This window comes from Neomonachus schauinslandi, chromosome X (assembly GCF_002201575.2).
Source record: "Neomonachus schauinslandi chromosome X, ASM220157v2, whole genome shotgun sequence".
Classification (NCBI taxonomy): Eukaryota; Metazoa; Chordata; class Mammalia; order Carnivora; family Phocidae; genus Neomonachus; species Neomonachus schauinslandi.
Genome location: NC_058419.1, coordinates 25,969,688 through 25,990,055, shown reverse-complemented (window position 1 = coordinate 25,990,055; position 20,368 = coordinate 25,969,688). Strand labels below are relative to the sequence as shown.

General features: G+C 39.1%; 1 protein-coding gene across 3 annotated transcripts in view; it reads right to left on the bottom strand.

Moving 5' to 3' along the window:
* The window catches only part of TENM1 (teneurin transmembrane protein 1), a 548,130-nt gene that overhangs the window by 314,438 nt on the left and 213,324 nt on the right, over positions 1-20,368 (bottom strand). For all 3 annotated transcript variants that reach the window (XM_021685960.1, XM_021685969.1, XM_021685964.1), the window contains exon 4: positions 13,177-13,417. In XM_021685960.1, coding sequence (XP_021541635.1) covers positions 13,177-13,417 — 241 coding nt within the window. The remainder of the gene's footprint in view (positions 1-13,176; positions 13,418-20,368) is intronic.

Genomic DNA, 20,368 nt, shown 5'->3' with positions numbered 1-20,368 from the left:
CAGTTTTCTGGGCATTTAGGCTCATCAAGATTTTAATATAAATAGAATAAAATGTAGATTACATCTCCAGGCGGGGATATTTAGCTGAACTATAAATATTCACTGAAAGACAAAAAGGGATAACTTGGGGTTCTTTACATTCCAGAGACAAACTGTTAGAGTGCAAAGAATACTGGCTTGGCTGCATGGAGACTTGAATTCTAGTCCCAACTCTTGCTCTAAACTGCCACATGGACACATTAGTAAAATTTCCCACGACTTAGTTTCCTTATTTTTAAATTGGGCATTATTTCTGTTATGCCTGCCTTCCCAGGGTTGTTTAGAGTTTAAAATGAAATAACCAGCGAAAGGGCTCTGAACAACAGAAACTTATACCTACACACATACATAAGCACATATGACCACATTTGCACACAGACATACACACACATATATACAATACATATTGTCTAAAATCTGAGTCTTTTGAAGATAGCAAATAAGAAAAAGCATTTAGTTGCAAGTGCATCTACTAAAAAGCAACCAGTCATGTTACCATAAAATACTATTCAGTATAGTAAATGACAAAATGTGGAAGAATAAGACTGTTATAGATTTTAAAGAAGAACAGTTATTTTAGTCGAAAGGTAGGGGAAATAGCAGATTGTGAATATTTTCTTCCAGAAGAAAGTCAATTTACTTGGGAGGGTAATATTATGCCACACAAGGAAAAAATCGATGATACCTGTGTTTTTATGTTATACTTGATATTTTGATAGTTGAATTGGAAATAATCATAAGTTAGCTTTCATAATGTCAATGAAAGCCCTGTGTGTACATATATCACTATTAAGTATCTTCATCAGCAACAGGGGACTGCCTAGTGTTTCATGTATGCCAGATGGAGACAGGAAGTCTGAATTCTAATCTTGGGTTGGCCAATCTTAGCTGCTTGCCCTTGGAAATAAGACTTATATTTGAGCCAACTTTAAATAAGGGTGCAAGGGTATAATGCCATGCTCTAGTATAAGAATAGGAAAAGCAAACTTCTTACCGCTAAGGGATTTATGATTCCCCAGAGGTGGTGGCATCATCAGCTGTATGCCCTTGTTGAAACCTGGCAGCCTGGGAAGCCTGTAGCACTGTGCGGGGTCATGAGGTGGTCTTCAGCATTATGTGCCCTTTCCTGCAAGTTTCCGTATTTATTACCAGTAAGGAAACTTGATCTCCAGCTTGGTCTGTTGGTTTCTTTCTGTCAACTACGCTGCTCTCCTAGTAACTACTGTCTACATCCACACTGAATGGAGTCTCCCCTCTGTTTTTTCCTCCTTCCAATTTATATGAAAGTTTTGTTCTAATTCAGCTTCCTCTCAATCTACTATTTTATTTCAGAAGAATAGTTTACCTTCCACTTCCATTTTCTTACCACTTACCAATTCTTCCAACCCACTTCAGTCTAGCTTAAATCTCATCACTCTACTGAAATTGACTGCTTCAAAGTCAACAAGTCTGTAGTTGACAGAATGAATGGTTTCTTCTCATCCATATTCTAGTTGACTCCTCTGAAGCATTTGAAAACTGTGATGATGATCTTGAAATTTTTCTGTTGTGTCTTCTCTCTCATGATTACTCCTCAATCACCTATGCTGGCTTGTTTTCCTTCATGAACTCCTAAGATGTAAGTGTTCTGATGGTTTGGTTTATGGTCTTCTTCTTGCACTAAACTCTGTCTAGGTTTTTCAGTACTTCCTCCATCATTCATGGAAATTCAATTATTATGTCTACCTATGAAACTCTCCATTATTCATGTCAGTCATGAGCTCTGGAATCAGACAGACACAGGAGTGAACTAGCTCCGTTACATACTAACTGCTGCCCTTGCAAAGTATTGTTCAACTTCTCTAAGCCTCAGTTTTAAAAAAAATATAAGTTAAGAATAAATGTGATAATGGCTTGATGCAATGTTCAGCACGTAGCAAGCATTTGGTAGGTGATAGGAGAAAAACTTTCTCTTTCTTTCTCTCCTGGGACCCAGATCCTTATTTTCAACTATTTATTGGATATTGAGCATTTCCAATACAGATGTCCCACATGGATGTTTCAATATTTCCCAAACAAAACTCATTGTCTGTTTCTACCAAATACTATTTCTGATTTCAGAAATCTACTCCATCTGTAATTCCCTGCTCAGTTACTCTGTCTGTCCATATACCTTACAAAAATTTTGTTAAACAGTATGAGCTAAGCATTGAGGAATCAAAGCAAAAAAAGAAGACATAGTCTTTCACTCAAGTTGCAACAGAGAATAAAGACAAGTAAATAAAATATTTGGAGAGTGCAAATATACAATGGAATAAGGTCTTCATAGACATATGCACAGAATGCTAGCCCACAGATAAGGGAAAATTCTATGAAAGGTGCTGTGGGGAAGTGAAGGCAGGTAAAGAAAGGCTTCTAAGAGGTATCTTTGACTCCTCTCCTCCCTCTCCCATACTACATCTATAGACCCCTAGTCCTGCAATATTATTAGCCTCAATATAATTAAATTTGAGGATAAAGGCTGGCTCCCCCACTAAAATGTAAGCTCCATAAAGGCAGAGATTTTGTCTGTTTTGTTCTCTGTTGTAGCCCCAGCAACTAGGACACTGGCTGATCCATGGTGGGCACTCAACAAATATTTGTCAAAATTTGCAAAAACCTATTTATGCTAGAATTAATTTATCATAGTATTTATATTGAACTGTTTTTCATTTAAAATATTCACATTATACACATTCTTATATCCTCAGATATCACACCAAAAAAGATTAACAGAATGGAGAAGCAGATGTTACTGTTTATTTGCTTATCTGTTTGCCAAAGGGGGCAAATCTTTTTGAGTTTTCTTTTTCTTTAAATGGAATAGGCAGTACCACACTTTCACAACTCTTACAGAGACATTTCAAAGACCTCAAGACTTAACCTGATCTTATCTTTTGCTTTTAAAGCTACAAACATTTTTATGTTGTGGAATTAATAAAGAAACAGCTGGATTCTCCCAAAGGGAGATGTTTAGTAGAATGTCTTTGATACACACACACACGCGTGCGCACACACACACACACACAAACACACACCTCTGTAGAAAATAAGGAGAATAACTGACAGGGAAATCATTCTTTGCTACTTCAAATACATTTCATACTTCTAGTAAAATAGACAAGTGTCTATTAACTTGACATGGCAATGAAAATATTTATTACGATTAACTGGATAAGTAACTTTGTAGTCAATGAAGTTAAGAACTAGTTTCTCTCTTGATCAAAACCAGGTATTTCTATTTTAAATATACAACCCAGGATAGGTAAGTATATATGATGGATGGGAGGCAAAAAGTTTGGTACAGAGATTCCTCTAAAATTTAATTTTGGGGGCACCTGGGTGGCTCAGCTGGTTGGGTGTCTGCCTTTGGCTCAGGTCATGATCCTAGGGTCCTGGGATCAAGCCCTGTATCAGGCTCCCTGCTCAGTGGGGAGACTGCTTTTCCCTCTCCCTCTGCCTCTTTCTCTCTCAAATAAATAAATAAAATCTTTAAAAAAATAAAATTTAATTTTGGTTTGCTACACTCACATATTTCACCAATCAACTCATTTTTTAAAATTCCCCCAAAACATCTGTTTAGATTCACATTTGAATTGCTAAAAAAAAATCGTCTCCATATTAACACCAGATTTCATCTCACCTATGGTGAAATTTCCTTTCCTTATAAAATGAAACACATTATGTTTGCCTATGGCTTATACTTTGAAAGTGAAACTAAAAATAGTCAAATCAAAACCACCAAAGTGATTAGAGACTGTATCACGATAATCTCCAAAATACTGCTCTTCACTGCCTAAGCACAATAGACTATTGTAGATCTATTTTTACTCTCAATATGTAAAATATATTTTTAAGTCTCCAGAATTCTCCTTCATGTAAATTCAACATATTCCACATCCATCATTTGGTGTAGGCTGAAAAGCTTGGTTGATTCCTGCTCATCTGTAGTAAACAGGATTTACAGGGCATAGATTAGTTCTACGAAGTCTTTTCCTGTCTTAAAAAGAATCTTTAAATCTGTGGCTGAAGATAGATTTTGCTAACCCCAGTGCTGTTAAAGGATTAAAGCATGAGATATTGTTGGATCTAAGCACTGAATATGTACATTCTGAGCTTTTTTTTTTCTCTAGTCATTATTGAAAGAAAAAAATTATGTCTCTAAATCTATTTTTCCATTGCAAATGTACTAAAGAAAAAATCCTACTTATAAATGTTAGGTGTATTTTAGCAGTACTATGTAACAAAGAAATATAACTACCACTGGAGAATTTACACTTATGGGTTAATATTTAAAGAGTATTATTCCATAGAGACTTAAATCACTGCCATCACTACTAATGAGTATTTATTTCTTGTTATTTCCCCAAGATAGACACCAGCTCTAGAAGTCTGGTCATGAACATGGGTCTTATAGATTTCATTTCTCTTTCCATTCTTTGCCAACATCTCCTCCATCAATGGCCCTGGCTCTTCTTTTGTCAAAATAACCCTGTTGACTCTCACATTGGCCTAAAGTCAGCAAGGGCAGTTAGCCTCATCCCAAGCTACAGCCATCTGTCAGAATATGCTAAAAGTCAATGAAAATACTTGCTACCCCCTCTTCTGGCCAGGCATGACTCCCCCACACAATTCCGATTTGTCTTTGTAAGTTGAAGCAGTTATGTTAATATCAAATCCAAGTCCTCAATAGTATTAAATATCACAGCAAAATCTTTAAGTAGGACTCATTATGGTGAATAGATCATGGTTAATGTCCATCATCATTTCTGAGGGCTGGTTCAAGTTAAGGTCTAGAGCCAATACTTGGCCAAAAATTCCCCATGAGTAAGAGTATCAAGTAAACTTTGAGTTAGGAGTTTGAATTGAGGGACAGCGAAGAGAGTAAATAAGGGAAACAATTTTCCAAAAATGACCATAATTCCACTTCAAAGTAAATCCGGATGAAGAGGTCAAGAAGCTAAGAGAACTGTCCCAGTTTTCTCTGGGGAATGGGTTATGTTTGAGTTCCTGATAGAAATGAGTACTACTCCATTTAGCCTTGTGTTAAAGGCAGAGCAATCTACTCACATACAGAATGTGTGGACAGAATAGAGAGAGCAATACAGAAAGAAAAGTGGTTAAGTCGGGATTCTGAGAAGCTAGAATGGAACAAAAGCCAGTGCCAACGGAATAGAGAAAGGAGGAATATGCCGCAGAGGAAGAACAGAAAGAGGGAGGAAACTAAAATGAGTGTAAATCACATGTGAGGTCTAAAATAATCCTTGTCACAACCTTATGAAAATGAGTGTTATTAACCCAGGTTTAAGGTCAGGAAACTAAGGTTCAGAAAGGTGCAATAATTTGCCCAAATATAGACAGGTAATAAGGAGCAGAATTGAAACTCAAACCCACATCTGTTGGTTTCTACAATCAACACTCTTAATCACTCTTCCAACTTTCATGAAGAAGGCACAACACTGTACCACTAAAGGTACAGAACCGCTTTGGGATTGAGGCTCATCCCACAGGCAGGGGAAGAGAGACTTTCTGGAGAAGAATCAGAATAAAAGATCTGCAAACTGAAGTACATCCAAGGACAAGTCTCTGGATAAGGAAGGAGAATATGGCAATTTAACAGCAGGAGTTTCAGAATGAAATTTTGATTTCTAGATCATAGCTTAAAAAGTATGGACTTTGGTTCCAGAATGATTATCTCTTATTAGTATTAAAAGGAATATACTTGTTCTCAAACCAGAAAGGGTTTAAATGGCAAATGGAGAGGGTGCCTGGGTGGCTCAGTCAGTTAAGCGTCTGACTCATGATTTTGGCTCAGGTCATGATCTCAGGGTTGTGGGGTGGAGCCCTGCAGTTAGGCTCTGCGCTCAGTGGGGAGTCTACTTGAGGTACTCTTCCTCTGCCCCTCCTCCCACTTGCACATGAGCACTCTCTCTTTCAAATAATTAATTAAATCTTCAAAAAAAATAAATGGCAAATGGAGGAAGAGGGAGGGGAAGAATAGAAAGGATAATGCCTAATATTACTGAATGGATAACTGGTCACCATGCATGCCTTTGAGTATAATGCACTCTTTCCAGAATGCCTTTTCCTCCATTTTTCACCTATTGCTGCCTCATGATTTTATTATTAATTTTATTTATTAGTAGTAGTAAACTACTTTCAGGCCATTTTCTCAGAAAAATTTCTACTTTCCCATTTCCCTACCTCAACACTTCCTCAGGGTTAGATCTACCACCTCCAAGTGTTCCTACCTTGGAATTACTCAAAGTTAATAAAGCACTATGGTATTGTTATTTATTTCACTTTGCCTTCTTTACTACAGAAAGTGGTTGAATGTAAAGACCCTGGCCCCACAGCCTGGGTTCAAAATCTGACCAGGGTTTGCTACTTCTGACCTTGGAACTGTCGTGACTCTGAATTCTTCTCTGTGCCAGCATGTCAGTGCCATGCTCTTATATTGAAAATGTTGTTTATTGTACATTTTCTATGTGCCCAGCTCTGAGCAGACATTTTACAGGGATTATCTTATGCAGTTCTCAGAACAACCACACAAGGGATGATCTGTCATTTTCTCCACAGAACAGATGGGGAATTGAGGCCCATGGAAGTTAAGTAATGTGTCCCAATTCACAACTATATGAAGTAGCTTAGTCCAGCGGTAATTTGAGCACATACGCTTATGCACATCACCCAGACTCTCCATCTCCATCTTGGCGATGTGTCCATCTTTCTCAGTTGCAAAAGACGCTCCTTTCATCCCACCACAAAAAAAGATAATCCAAGAAAAGGCTTAGAGGTGGAACTGGAAATGCTGATCTCTGAGTAAGGGAGGACTCAGAGCAGGACATAATTCTGAATATACTGAGTAGTGGGGGAATTATTTCTATGAATGACACAAGGCAGGTAACAATCTGAAAGCTGTTCTGAAGATTTACCACAGGGCAGTCTTACAAAGCCTCATGGACATGGGCCATCACAACCTAAGGGAGGGAATGATTCTAATGATTGGAATTTGGTGGTTGCTAGAAATTGAAAGTATCCCCCCAAGACCCACATGTTGAAACCTAATCTCCAGTGTGTTGGTATTTGGAGGTGGAGCCTTTAGGAGGTGGTTAGGTCATGAGGGTGGAGATCTCCCTAATGGGACTTTATGAATGGAAAACCCCAGGGAGCTCCCTTGCTTTTTCTGCCATGTGAGGACACAGAGAAGATAGTTGTCTATGAACTAGGAAATGGGCTCTCACCAGATGCCAGATTTGCCAGTGCCTTGATCTCAGAGTTTCCAGCCTCCAGAACTGTGAGAAATAAATGCTTACTGTTTAAAAAACCCAGTCTGTGGCATTTTTGTTACAGCAGCCCAATTGGACGAAGACAGTGGCAAAAGAGTATGTTCTATTTAAAAGCATACTAAGAGAGGAAGCAAAATGATGTTGTGTTTACCTGGGGAAAGCATGAACATAAGGGTAGAAACATCTTTAATTAGATGAAGACAAAAATAAGGACAAAAGTAGAGTTGTTTCTTGTGTATTACTGTTGTTATTATCATTTTAACATTCACCAAAGTGCTTACTCTGTGCCTGGCTGCTCTAAATACATTGCAGATATTAACTCCTTTAATTCTCACAACAGCCTTATGAGTAGGTTGCTACTATCATCCTTATTTTCCAGATGAGAAGACTGAGGCTTGGCAGTGTTAACACAGTATGCCCAAGTTCATACAGCTAATAGATGGTGGATCAGGGAATCTCCAATAAGCCACTTGCCCAAGTGGCAGAAATGGATGCTCATTTCCAACATAGATAACGAAAGTGTCCTAAGAGTAAAGTGTAGCAAACATGAGTGATTTCACCTCCAAAGACATCTGCTAGATGTATCATTTAACTAAAGGCAAATATACGAAAGGTCTTTAACCTCCCTTGTTGAAACTCTACTTCCGAGAAGGTAGAGAATATAAGACTGGCTTCTCTCACCGACTAGAAAAGAGAAACTGGTGAGTTAAGGTGATAGGAACCTTTTGAGAAAACAACCACTGTAGCTTAGAGTCCATAAGTACATTATGAAGCAAAATCTTAGACTTTAGGAAAGCAGTCCTCTAAAGTGAAGACGGTGTGATTCCATGCCCTGAGACATTTAAAAAACAAGGAGATGGATTAAGAGTTGGAAAGGTTTGTTGCCTATTGAAACCAGCATGCCTATACTGGGTGCTCTCCATTCAGTTTACATTTCTAAGGAACGTGGAACAAAAGAAAGAGATGAAAATCAAGGATAAATAAATTTAAGAGGGTGTGATGAAAATAATGCCAAGAAGGTTTATACCCCAAATGAGCCTGAAACTTGAAAAAAAAAAAAACCTGCTAAAGACGACATAAATTTTTTTTAGATATAGGTTTAGAACAAGAAGATCATGGATAGGATAGATGTACAACTCATGCAATGCTACTGGATAACCGAGATCAGGGAGGCCTTCTCAATGACTCACTTTTGTTGTGGAAAAGAATGATCAGAGACCGAAAAGGGTAAAGTAAACATCTGTAACCATAAATTGAAGCCTAAGATAGTCAAAGCATTCATAAGAAGGCACTCAACTGTTCCAAATGAATTAAAATTCTGCCCCAGAGTGGTGACAAGTCTCACAGATTTCATAGTTGTTAAAGTTTCAGGACCGTGGTGTGATGATATGTGTCAGAGGACTGGAGACAGCATACTGGTTTTGGTTTTTAAAAGGAACAGGAAGTCCATGGGATCCTTAGACTAGATCAAGGGATATTATGTTGACTGAGTGCACAATTCTAGAACACGTTATTAAAAGGATGATTTGTAAGCACTTTTAAAAAAAGATAGTAATGAGAAGGCAGCACAAATTCTCTAAGAACCAGTCATGTTAAACAAATCTCATTTCACCTATTTTTACATGGCTATTGGATTGGCAGATCAGTAAAAATGTAGGCATACTGTATCTGGGTATCAGCAAGGCATTTGACAAGGTCTCTCATGATATGCCTGTAAACAAGATGGAGAAATGTGGGTGGTATTCTAGTAAAAGAATGTTGCCTGATGGACAAGTGTCAACCCACAGGAAGGATTCCAGTGGTGTGCTACAGAGCTCCAACCCTGATCTTATCCTAAATAGCATTTTTATTAATGACTTACAAATAATAATAAAAAAAAGAAATGAGGAGAGCATACCTTACAAAAGTACAGATGACACAGTTATGGGAGCAATACCACGCAAATACTTTGTATAGCAGAATTTGAATTCAGCTACATCTCCACAGGCTAACAAGGTAAAATCAAATTAAGCCAAATCAAGGCTCTAAACATATTTCCACCTGTACCCCCCATCCCAAACACAGAGTTAAAAACCTCCAACTATAGGGGCGCCTGGGTGGCTCAGTCAGTTAAGCGTCTGCCTTCGGCTCAGGTCATGATCCTGGAGTCCCGGGATCGAGCCCCGTGTCAGTCTCCCTGCTCAATGGAGAGCCTGCTTCTCCCTCTGCCCCTCACCAAGCTTGTTGCTCTCTCCCTCTCATTCTCTCTGTCAAATAAATAACTATAATCTTTAAAAAAATCTCCAACTATATAATTTTAGAATAAAAGAAAGGTGGCTCAGCCTCAGAACTTGTTAAGAAGTTTTAAGAGTTCAGTTACTAAGTGTTCTCAATGTATATCAGTAGTGTTATGTAGCCACCAAAAAAGCTTATATTGGAGTAGGCAGCATTAATGGAAATATTTAGTCAGAACAAAGGAGACAGGGGCGACTGGGTTGCTCAGTTGGTTAAGCATCTGCCTTCCACTCAGGTCATGATCCCAGGGATCGAGCCCTGCATTGGGCTCCCTGTTCATTGGGGAGCCTGCTTGTCCCTCTCCCTCTGCCCCCACCTCCCTGCTTGTGCTCTCTCTCTCACAAATAAATAAATAAATAAATAAATAAAATCTTTAAAAAAAAGAACAAAGGAGACAACCAATTGTCAGTCATAGCACAAATTTTGGAATAAGTCAATCATGGTGATTGCTGAGAGTTCCATCTAAGGTACATCAGCTCTGTTCCCAACCCTTGCTCAAGGGGCAGCCATAGGTGGCCACGCTGTAGGCTTGTTTTTTTTTAATCATATGGCCCTTTCTCTCCCCCTGGCCTCACCTGACTGAGAGAATACAGTTGTCTCCCCTTATCTGAGGGGGACACATTCCAAAATCCCCAGTGGATACCTGAAACCAGGAATAGTACTAAACGCTATATATACTATGTTTTCCTATACATCCCTATGATAAAGTTTAATTTATACATCAGGCACAGTACGAGACTAACAACAATAACTGATTGTAAAATAGAACAATTATAACAACATATTATAATGAATGTTACGTGAATGTGGTCTCTTTCTCAAGATACCTGACTATGCTCACCCTTCTTGTGATGATGGGGGATGATAAAATGCCTATCTGATGAGATAAAGTGGGGGAATGACCTAGGCCTTGTGACACAGCATCATGCTACTACTGACCTTCTGACGATAAGTCAGAAGGACGATCATCTGTTTCTAGACTACAGTTGACAGTGGGTAATTGAAACTACAGAAAGCAAAACCGCCAAAAAGGCGGGGGGGGGGGGGACTACTTTATCTTGAAAAGATGTTCTCAATTATTTGAGGCAACCTGAATGAACTCTGCTCCCTGTGACCAGGGAGCCTAATAAAAACCCCCACCTGCATTCAGCCTTGGCTAAGACACTTCAAGAGCAGTGCAGTCAGCAGTTTAGAACTGTGTTCTAAAGAAAGAGACCAGGATGGAGGATTTGAAACCAGCTGATGTGAGGAAATGGGGAAGGAACTGGGGAAACATGCAGGTCAAAGAAGAACAGGATCAGGAAGAGTGAAGGGCTGTCAGGTGTGTGAGGGATTTTATTTATTCTGTGAGATCACAGAAGCAGATCTGGGAGAAATGGGCAGAGTTAAGAGGTAAGAGATTTGGGTTCAATAAGAATCCTCTGGTAGTTGCTTGAGATGGAATAGAATGCCTTTGGGATAAATCAATCAGCTATTTTGGAGCTATTTAAGCAGAGGCAGGTGACCACTTAGTAAGGATAATAGTATTTTTTTAAATTTTTTTTTTTATAGCAGCATTACCTTTGAGTTGTATAACGCTTTGCAATGTACGAGGCACTTTCTGCCACACTAGCTCGATCATCTGTACAACATGTTGAAACAGGCATTTCCACATTCACTTTTACAGATGAGGAAGCTGAGGCTCATGACGATGTGCCAGGACGCCCCCAGAGTTACCTTTTACTGACTACATGTGAATCAAACATTTCAAAGGATATATATTTGGGAAGTCCTAGCTCATCAAGCTGATAGGGTTTCTAGGTTTTTAAAAAATTCATCTTTGTGATACTGAATATATTCCCAAACGTACTAAAAAGGTACTCTCTGCACAATCTCACATGAAAACTTATGTTCTTCTCTGCGTCTTATGAAGCTGAGACCAATTAATACATTCCTTGCATGGATACAGAAGGTCCGTGGGTGCAGTTTGTACAAACACGCTTAGATGTACACTTCAAATAAGAATAGTTTTCTCTTTCCTTTTGCCTGAGCCCCATTCCCCACCCTCCTTCCAGATTTCCTGTTATTGGGCTTCTTAGAGGGAAGGAGTGTGTTTTGCTTGTCATGATCACTAGATAACCAGATTGCCCCACTGTTTCCTTAGCTCTCTATCACCAAGCACCACAAAAGAATTAAAAGAGTGAGTAAATAAATTTTTTTTGAGTAAATAAATTTTAAAAAGGAGTAAATCACCAACATTCGCAAAAACTCCTTAAAGATACACATTGTTCTCTGCTTCTCTCACCTCATTCACCTCCCTCTTTCATTAAAAAAAAAAAAAAGAAACGATACACAAACACTATCACTCGTACACTTCTAATTGGGTTATCTTCACCATCAGAACGGACTGCTATATTTTCTCTTGGGAGATAACAGAAATAGCAGTTTATGAATCTATTTAATCTAGTAGTGATGGATGATATAGAGTTTCCTGGATTTGAGCCATAATGCTCTGTTTGTTGGTGGTGACATATACACTGATGCCATGCCTGGCATATAACTTAATCTGCTATGGAAAAAAAAAAAACAAGCAGTCTTATAATGGGGGTTTATTAGTCCTCCCCTTTCCATTCCAATTCCCAGATATTGGGATGGAAATTGATCAGAGTTGACAGCACACATTGCTTATCCAGTGATATATTATACCCATTGTTTACATACAAATGTGTTCAGAAAAAGCTTTGGTAGTAGATCTAAATAAGGCAAGGGGAAGTCCTTGAACTTAAAAGATAACAAAAATCATATGTTTTATTAGGTAATGTCTATGTTAATAGGAAGTTGTAATTTTTAATTTAAGAGGGAGTGTCTAGAAATGATGAATAATTTCTCATTTAATCGCCTCTAGTGCTAAAGTCTATTATGACCCGGAGACCTAGAACTGTAACTTTAATCCCATGACGAAGATTTTAAGAGTGAATCTTAAAACCTAAATATGTGAAATGCCAGAAAATAGAGGCAAACTTTTTTGTCAAAAGACAAAACAGCAGCCTAGAGGCAGAATCGAGTTTTTAAAAGTACACACGGACCTCCGATCTATGAAGCGAATCCTTTTTAAAAATGTTTGAAGGCAACTTACTTTTTGAAAGAATCTTACAATAAAATCCAAATTGTCACTGTTCCTCCAATTGTGTTTGGATTTTCCTGTAATGTTGCAGTTTCCTAAAACAAGGGGCGAGTGCCTTTTACACGGAGGACACATTGATAGTTTAGATAATTGCTTTGTTTCATATGCTTTGCGGGGTGGCTGCCTGTGGGATGTTTATGCACCTGTGGTTTCATCTTTCCACGTGAATCTGCTTTGGTCTGTGTCGGTGAGTGTGCCCGAGTCTAGATGTGTGCGCCTGTGTGCGCTCCTGTGCCCGCAGAGGGGTCTGCCTTCTGCCCAGGCATCTGGGTGTGCATCTCCGTGTGCATTCGTGTGTCTCTGCAGATGTCTACGGTGAAATGAGTTTCTGCACTCGGTGGAATCATCCTCTGCCAATATTTAAGTTATTGGGATCAATAATAGCTCAAGTACCTGGTCTCCAATGGTATGTTGCTATTCAAGACCCAGCTGTTATGCAGATGAACCGAGTCCTGTGTACTGGTTGGGGGAGCTGGAGCAGCTGGGCTGGGCTGGCTGCGGGTAGTCATTGATCTCCTCTGAAGAGAGTCGGCTGCAGGGGGTGGTTTCCTGGCACATGTGCACGCATGCGGAGGCGGCGGAGGCGGCGGGAGGGGTCTGAAGGTGAACTGGTTGTGTGGGCTGCTCTGCATGTCTAAAGAGGAGAGAAGAAAAACACCAAATAGAGACTTACTCTCCCACTTGGCAGTCAGGAAAACACAGCTTGTCAGACTGAGGATTTCAGAAGAATATAACCTGTGGGGTGGGGGCAGAGCTTTAAGTTCAGTCTATCTGTAAAAATGTCACTTAACTTACAAAAACATGTGCAGCACGCTTACGAAATGTAAAACATTCACAGTTGCGGGGCGCCTGGGTGGCTCAGCCATTAAGCGTCTGCCTTCGGCTCAGGTCATGATCCCGGGGTCCTGGGATCAAACCCCACATCGGGCTCCCTGCTCAGCGGGGAGCCTGCTTCTCCCTATCTCACTCCCCCTGCTTGTGTTCCCTCTCTCGCTGTGTCTCTCTCTGTCAAATAAATAAATAAAATCTTAAAAAAAAAAAAATCACAGTTGCATTTACATGTAAATTCTTCAGGGCTATAGCAGCTAAAAAGTAAATGAGGCTGCCTCACACAATTTGTCATAGTTTCTGCTACCGAACAAATAAATCATCAACAAGACACTAAGTTACAGAACAGAAGTGAGCAGATTTCCATCAGTTGCAAAAGTCTCACTTCGGAAAATACCAGTGAAAGGCACAAATTTGTTGCAAGAAAAATCATTCGACACTTCAAATAAAAGTTTAAGGCCACCTTCTGGCTTACCTCAGGAAAGGATGCTAGTCTGCCTACACAGGAGCAAATCCATACTCCAGAAAAACAGCTCCCTGAGTATGGAACTCAACTGCACGAAGCTCATCTCTTTGCCAGCACCGCCCACCCCCCGCCCCCAACTAAGAGTGCTGCTTGGAAAAGGAGTTTGTTCAGGTTATTATATATATTTCCATGGCCATGCAACACACAGTCTGCGCCCCTCCCCCACCCGCCACACCTTTCTAGGAGCTCTACCATATTAGCCGCAGCTCTGGTGGAAGGGAAACCCTTTTTTTCTCTGCCTGTTTGCAGTGGGGGCAGCCTGGGACAGCGGTCCTCAGACTTCTGTTGTCGCTATTGTTTGGTATTTTCCCACTGTTTTCCTGGCAGGCACATGTATAGACAGAGAGTTAGAATTTGGCCCACGAGAAATGCCCCAATTAAACCCCTTTGAAAAGGAATCACTATTGTAGCTGATAGCCACCTCTCTTCCACAGGAGAAACATAATAGATGTCAAGTGATCTCTTGTAACACCAGCACGTTCTGGATAAACTTTGTAGACAGCATGGCTTTGTCCCACCTCCCAAATGACTGAGAGTTAAAAAGCAGAAAAATGCCAGAAGCTTTCCATGCCTAGCAAAAGGGCTCAGCTGGTTTGTGCTGAGACTCACTTTGCAGTGGCTGATCACATGGAAAAAATAACTTCTTTCCATCCCTCTACCTCCAACTTGAATTTCGAAGACACTGGCATGGTTTTCATATTTTAAAATGATACTGGTGCCCCAAGAGCATGACAAATTCTTGGCTATGTTTTCTCCTATAGATGGCTCTCCCTTTAAATAAACTTGCTATATGAAAAAGGAAGTTGTACAAAAGATAGATAGGGAAAGGAGTAGTGATAATTCATTTTGATACAAAATATTCCTTTAGATAATCAGCTACCCTTGGTTATTTAAAAGGAACTAAAATGCTTCATGAATTTTCGAAATCAACCCATTATTCCAGGCCCAGCCCAAATCCCATATCCACTAAAAATATCATCACAAGCACTTAACATCTCATTAATTTTTTTAAACCTCAGGGCTCATATTCATAACCATAACTAGAAGCATGCTTTCCATCTTTGGACTCAGAAAAGCACTGAATGCTGGAACCCAAAAGGCCTTGAAAATCCTTTCATTTTGCAGATGAGAAGACTGATGTCCAGAGAACAGCTTGTCCAGGGACACTGGGCATGGCCCAAACTAGAACCCACATCTCCTGACTCTCTGGCCAATGCTCCACTCACTACATTGTAGACCTTTGTAATACAAGCTCTCTTTACCTCCTTAAGATTTAGAGACACAGAACCCTCCACATCTTCTGGATTTTTCACTTATGACATACCACCTTCCATTGTGGTTATTTGTTTATATGTCTGCTTCCCTCCTTAGATCTTATCTCCTTAAGCATCGAAAAGGAAGGTGGTTTGGTGTAATAGTATGCAGTGTAGCATCGTGGAAAGAGCATAGAATTTGGGGGTAACAGCAAACCTGGGTTTGGATTCTGCCTCTCCTCATTTGTAAAATGGAGATAATAATCCTTTCTCTTAGCAATTAAATTTAATTCATGTAAAATGTGCTTGGACATAGTATGTCAGTGACTACGCATTTATTAAATGCAGTAGAAGGATGAAACTTTCAGACTGGAAATGACCATAGGGATCACCTAGTTCAGCTCTCCTTCCTCCCCTCTCCATTTTACAGATGAGGAACCCAAGGCTCAGAGAGGTAAAGTGACTTGTTCAAAGTCATTCAACTTGTATGAATTTGTCTGCTTATGTCTGATGATTCCCACCCAGCCCAGCACTTTTTTTCCATATGCTATTTTGGAAAATAAATATGACTGTCTTCTCTGACTTTACCATTTACTATTTTTATCATAACTTTGGCCCCTGAGTTTGCAATATTATAGTATTCTCTTGTTATCCCATGTTTTTGTCTTATCTACCAAAATGGACTGCATATTTCTTAGAGCAAGATCATCTTCTACTTTTCTTGCATGTCACATGAGCACAGTGCTAGGTACAGAGTAAAATCCCTAAGAGCTTTTATTTCACTGCCCCATCGGACCTAGAGAACCACTCTCAGCATCCCCTGGGCTCTTTCATTCTGATGTGGTCACTGGGTATCTATTTGACAGTTCACAAAGCAGTAGGTTTCCCCCTTGGAGGTCCTAGTGAAATCTCTCCCACAGCCATGGGGAAGGACAATGATACCCCAAAAAGGTGCTTAAAATACATCCCTCTAAGACATGAAAAGAGCAGCAGTGACACACTCTACAGACTTGCCATCTAAATCCATGAACTTAATGATGCAAGCAAGGGAAACAAAGGGTGGGAGTCCAGGGTTAGAAGAAGAAAAAGAATCTAGTTTAGGTGTTGTGTCCAGAACACCTCCAAATGACACGTGACATCTATTAGCTTAATCAGTAGGTGTTTGTGTCAGTATAGTTGTTCAAAAGACAGAAAGTCTCTATTCAGTACAATTGTTCAAAAGAAGAATCACTCATTATCATCTGAATTTATTGCTTGCTGGATTTCCTCAAAATTTTTGCAACTTCCTTATTATGAAACATGATAAAAATTCTACTTCATTGAAAAGTACAATCATGGTATTATTGTAACATTATATCACTTCTGCTGCAGGTAGAACTGCTCTGTATAGTTATTGTGATTATATGTGTATGTGTGTTTTGTTGATTTATATCTATTTTATTGTATATTTTTATTTCCACATTTTAAATATGCCAGGTTTCCCTACTTGTTAATATTGTCTTTAAAAGCTTTTATAATATTGGATTGTTGAATTGAGTGGAATACATCCAGACCTTAAACCCTTATGAAATGCAAATGATCTCAGCTTCATTCTTTTTTTCACCTCAGGAAAAAGATGTGGAATGCACTTGTTCTCTTCCAAATGAAGTAATTTAATCCTTGGGCTCCATGAAATGGGATTTCCCAACATTAAACACTAATGAAAAATACATTAGGGTTCAGTGTCAGTAGCTCTAGAACACCAGTTCCAAGGGGTGAAGAGTCACATGCATTCACTTCCAAATGTATCTGGCAGCCACGCATTTTCTGTGCCCAAGAGAGAGACGCAAGGGAAGGGGGGGGGTGTAGTGATTATGCAAATGTGGATATCTGGACATACTTATAAAGTTTTATGAAAGTAAATTAAGATTTCAGATGGAAGGTCTAATTCACATAATATACTTGGGTAGGATCCAGTTTCAGGTTTGAGGTCCTAAAGTAACTTGGACAGGGGAGGAAAATTCCTCCAAATTGTATATCTAAAGCATTTTAGGCATGGCAGAACTGTTAACAGAGGTATATGCCTTCAGAAACAACATTGCCATTGTCTCCAAAAGGGAAGCGGGAAAAGAAAGTGGTCATGCCTAGTTGGGTTTTTTGTTTTGTCTTTTTTTAGCTCGAGAAACTTTTCACCAGAAATTAGAATACCTCTACTCAGAAACACTGTGTGGGAACTTATTGAAGGGTCCATTAGGGTGTTGTGCCCCTTATGCTTCATTAACACAGTCCATTGGGCTATAAGGCGACAGTTGCTTTTCTAACATTCATTGCCCTATGCAAAATCACGCACTGGAAAAGGACTTATGGGGAAAGGGGGTTTGGGGCACAAGACCTGAAGTTTGCTTGTGCAAGTGAGTGTCAGATGGGTTGCAACTTATGAGTTACTGTGGAGTGATGGAATGAGGGTTTTCCGAGTCACACAGAAAGATCTAACCCCAGATGTGGATGAGCAAGGTTCCTAACACAGGGCGGTGAACTAAGACAGCTGGTGGATGTTTCAGGTATATGCACATGTGTATTTTGTATATTCCTACATGGTTCATTCTGCTGGGTGCAGTTTTCTGCCTTCCCCTAGTATTTTTAACAGATGGAATCACATGTATGCAGACATGAAATTTGTCTTATGTTCAAACTGTTCTCAAAGATACCAAAAGCACGAGAACAAATTAATGTTTTCAAAACAAGCGTTGTAGCAGAACTGACTGTACATGCAAAATAATTTTCTGTTAAGTGTTAAAAATAAATACTGTCATTAATACAGCAATGCTAATGGATAATTCTTTTCTGAAAAATGTGACCAAAGTAGACACATGCCTAGTTTTCCCCAGATCCGTGTACTTAACCAATCAAACTTTTCTGTACTGATACTAGGACAATAACCTCCAAAATCTGTTTTTTTCCCCAAAGTTACTATGCAGTGTATGTTAACAAGAGGAGCACCGATATTCTCAGAGCTGTAGAAAAAGGTCACAGGGAGTCAAAAAACATGTCTGCCCTTCCTGGCCTTAAGTCTGTGTTTCATTGCCTCATTGGCCAAAGAGAAGATGGTGGGACAATACCTCGTCTGCAGCTCTGGAATCAAAAAATTCCTGAAAACCAAGGTGTTTCTTTTTTTTTTTTTCCTCATTCATTTGGTAGCAAAACCTGATCTAAACTGAAATAAGGGTATTTATGGTCTTTATTTCATTTAGAGAATTTTTATATATTTAGCTGCAGAAATATTGATATATTATTAAAGAATGCTGGCCCACACCCCATACAATATATGCATGGCATTACCTGTGTAAAATCTGAAAAATTCTAAATTTTGAAACAAAAGGACCCCAAAGATTTTTGATGAAGGATTATGGGCTGTATTAGTATTTCACCGCCTCTCTGAACTCTTATGAGGTAATATTAATTAATGCTTATGAAGGCCTTGGTAATCTACATGAGCAAAGAACATCAGGGCACAAAGGGTTATTGCCATAACTACTTAAGTCAAGTCTCTCGAGGCCAATTATAAGCCTTTGGTTCCCTGGGTTGCTTTTCTGAGCTCTTCTCCCTCCTAGGCAGGAGAGGGGATAAAAAGAAAATGGTTTAAAATAAAAAGGAGAGGTTTATTATTAATATTAACTATTACTACTAATTCTAAATGTATATTGCTACTTTATAGTACTTTACTTGCCACAAGGAGCTTTCACAACCTGTGAAGAGGTGGTTTATAAATTCGCATGTTATGGCTAATATCCATTAACTTGATAGTGCTTGGTGATCACAAAATTAGTCTTAAGTGTATCTGGCTGTGGATGTTTCTGTTCTCAACCTTATAATTATTATTAGAGGGTCAAAGAATATGAAGGTAAGAAAATTGGTTTTCAAAGAAAATTGAGTAAATAGGTACACCTTGTCACTTTCCTGGCTCAAATAATACGGCTTTAATATTAATGTACCTGCAGCCTTCCATAAAAGCAGATTCATTAGTTAAATAAACCATTAGATTGAGAATGGAAATAAAGTCTATTAAACAGCTAATGTTTAACAGATACTTGTGTGTATGTATGGGCATGTGTATGAGCAAGACACAGACAAGAGAAAGGGACAGGAGGAGAGAGAAACAGAGAATTGGCATTTAAAGCACATGACGGCAGGAGAAGAATCACAGAAGATCTGGAGGAAGGCTAACAATAAATAATGTTTTCCAGTTTACATGGTTTCAGTCTGGTTCTAGATGACTGCACTATGCATGGTTCCAGAGCCCTGTGATGCTACGTACTATCTTTGAGACTGTAAAGTATATTCTTTGAGGAATTTGAATGGTTTTCTTACCAAGACAGCAAGTAAGAGAGTACGCCCTATTAATTTTTGTCAGGTTGACCTTTGCTACAACCCCTGGAAATAAAGGTCAACACTGAAGCACCTACAATCCTTTGACATGTTTGTGCTGAAACTCGTATTTACACTTCAGTCTCTCCATAAACCGATGCTTATCTTCAAAGGATGTGTTGGTCTAACTCCAGAAAGTTTAAACTTCCTATTTTCTAGGTCTCATTAATTTCTTTTCCTGTTCTCCTGTGTGTTGTACAAGCATAACAACGGGCCAAATATCTACAAGGCAGCCCTCCCCCGACCCATTTCTTCCTGTTATAGGGGGAATCCAACTGTGCTCTGCACTGTATTGGCTTTACATAGTGCAATTAGCCAATCTTACGAATAATAGTCAATATTTCTGCCAATAAGTGGCTGGTTTGTTAACTCAATCAACTCTGACATAGATTAAGACAAACAAACTAGGACTTCACAATCAAAGAAAAAAAAAAAAGAAAGGACTGTGGCTAAATGCTGTTTTCCTTAAATTATTGAAGTAAATGTTCAAACTACCTCATTTTCTTGGTTGTGAAAATACAGGATGGATACATCTTTGCTTATATTTTCAGAGCAGTTTGGCAAGGTTACAAAA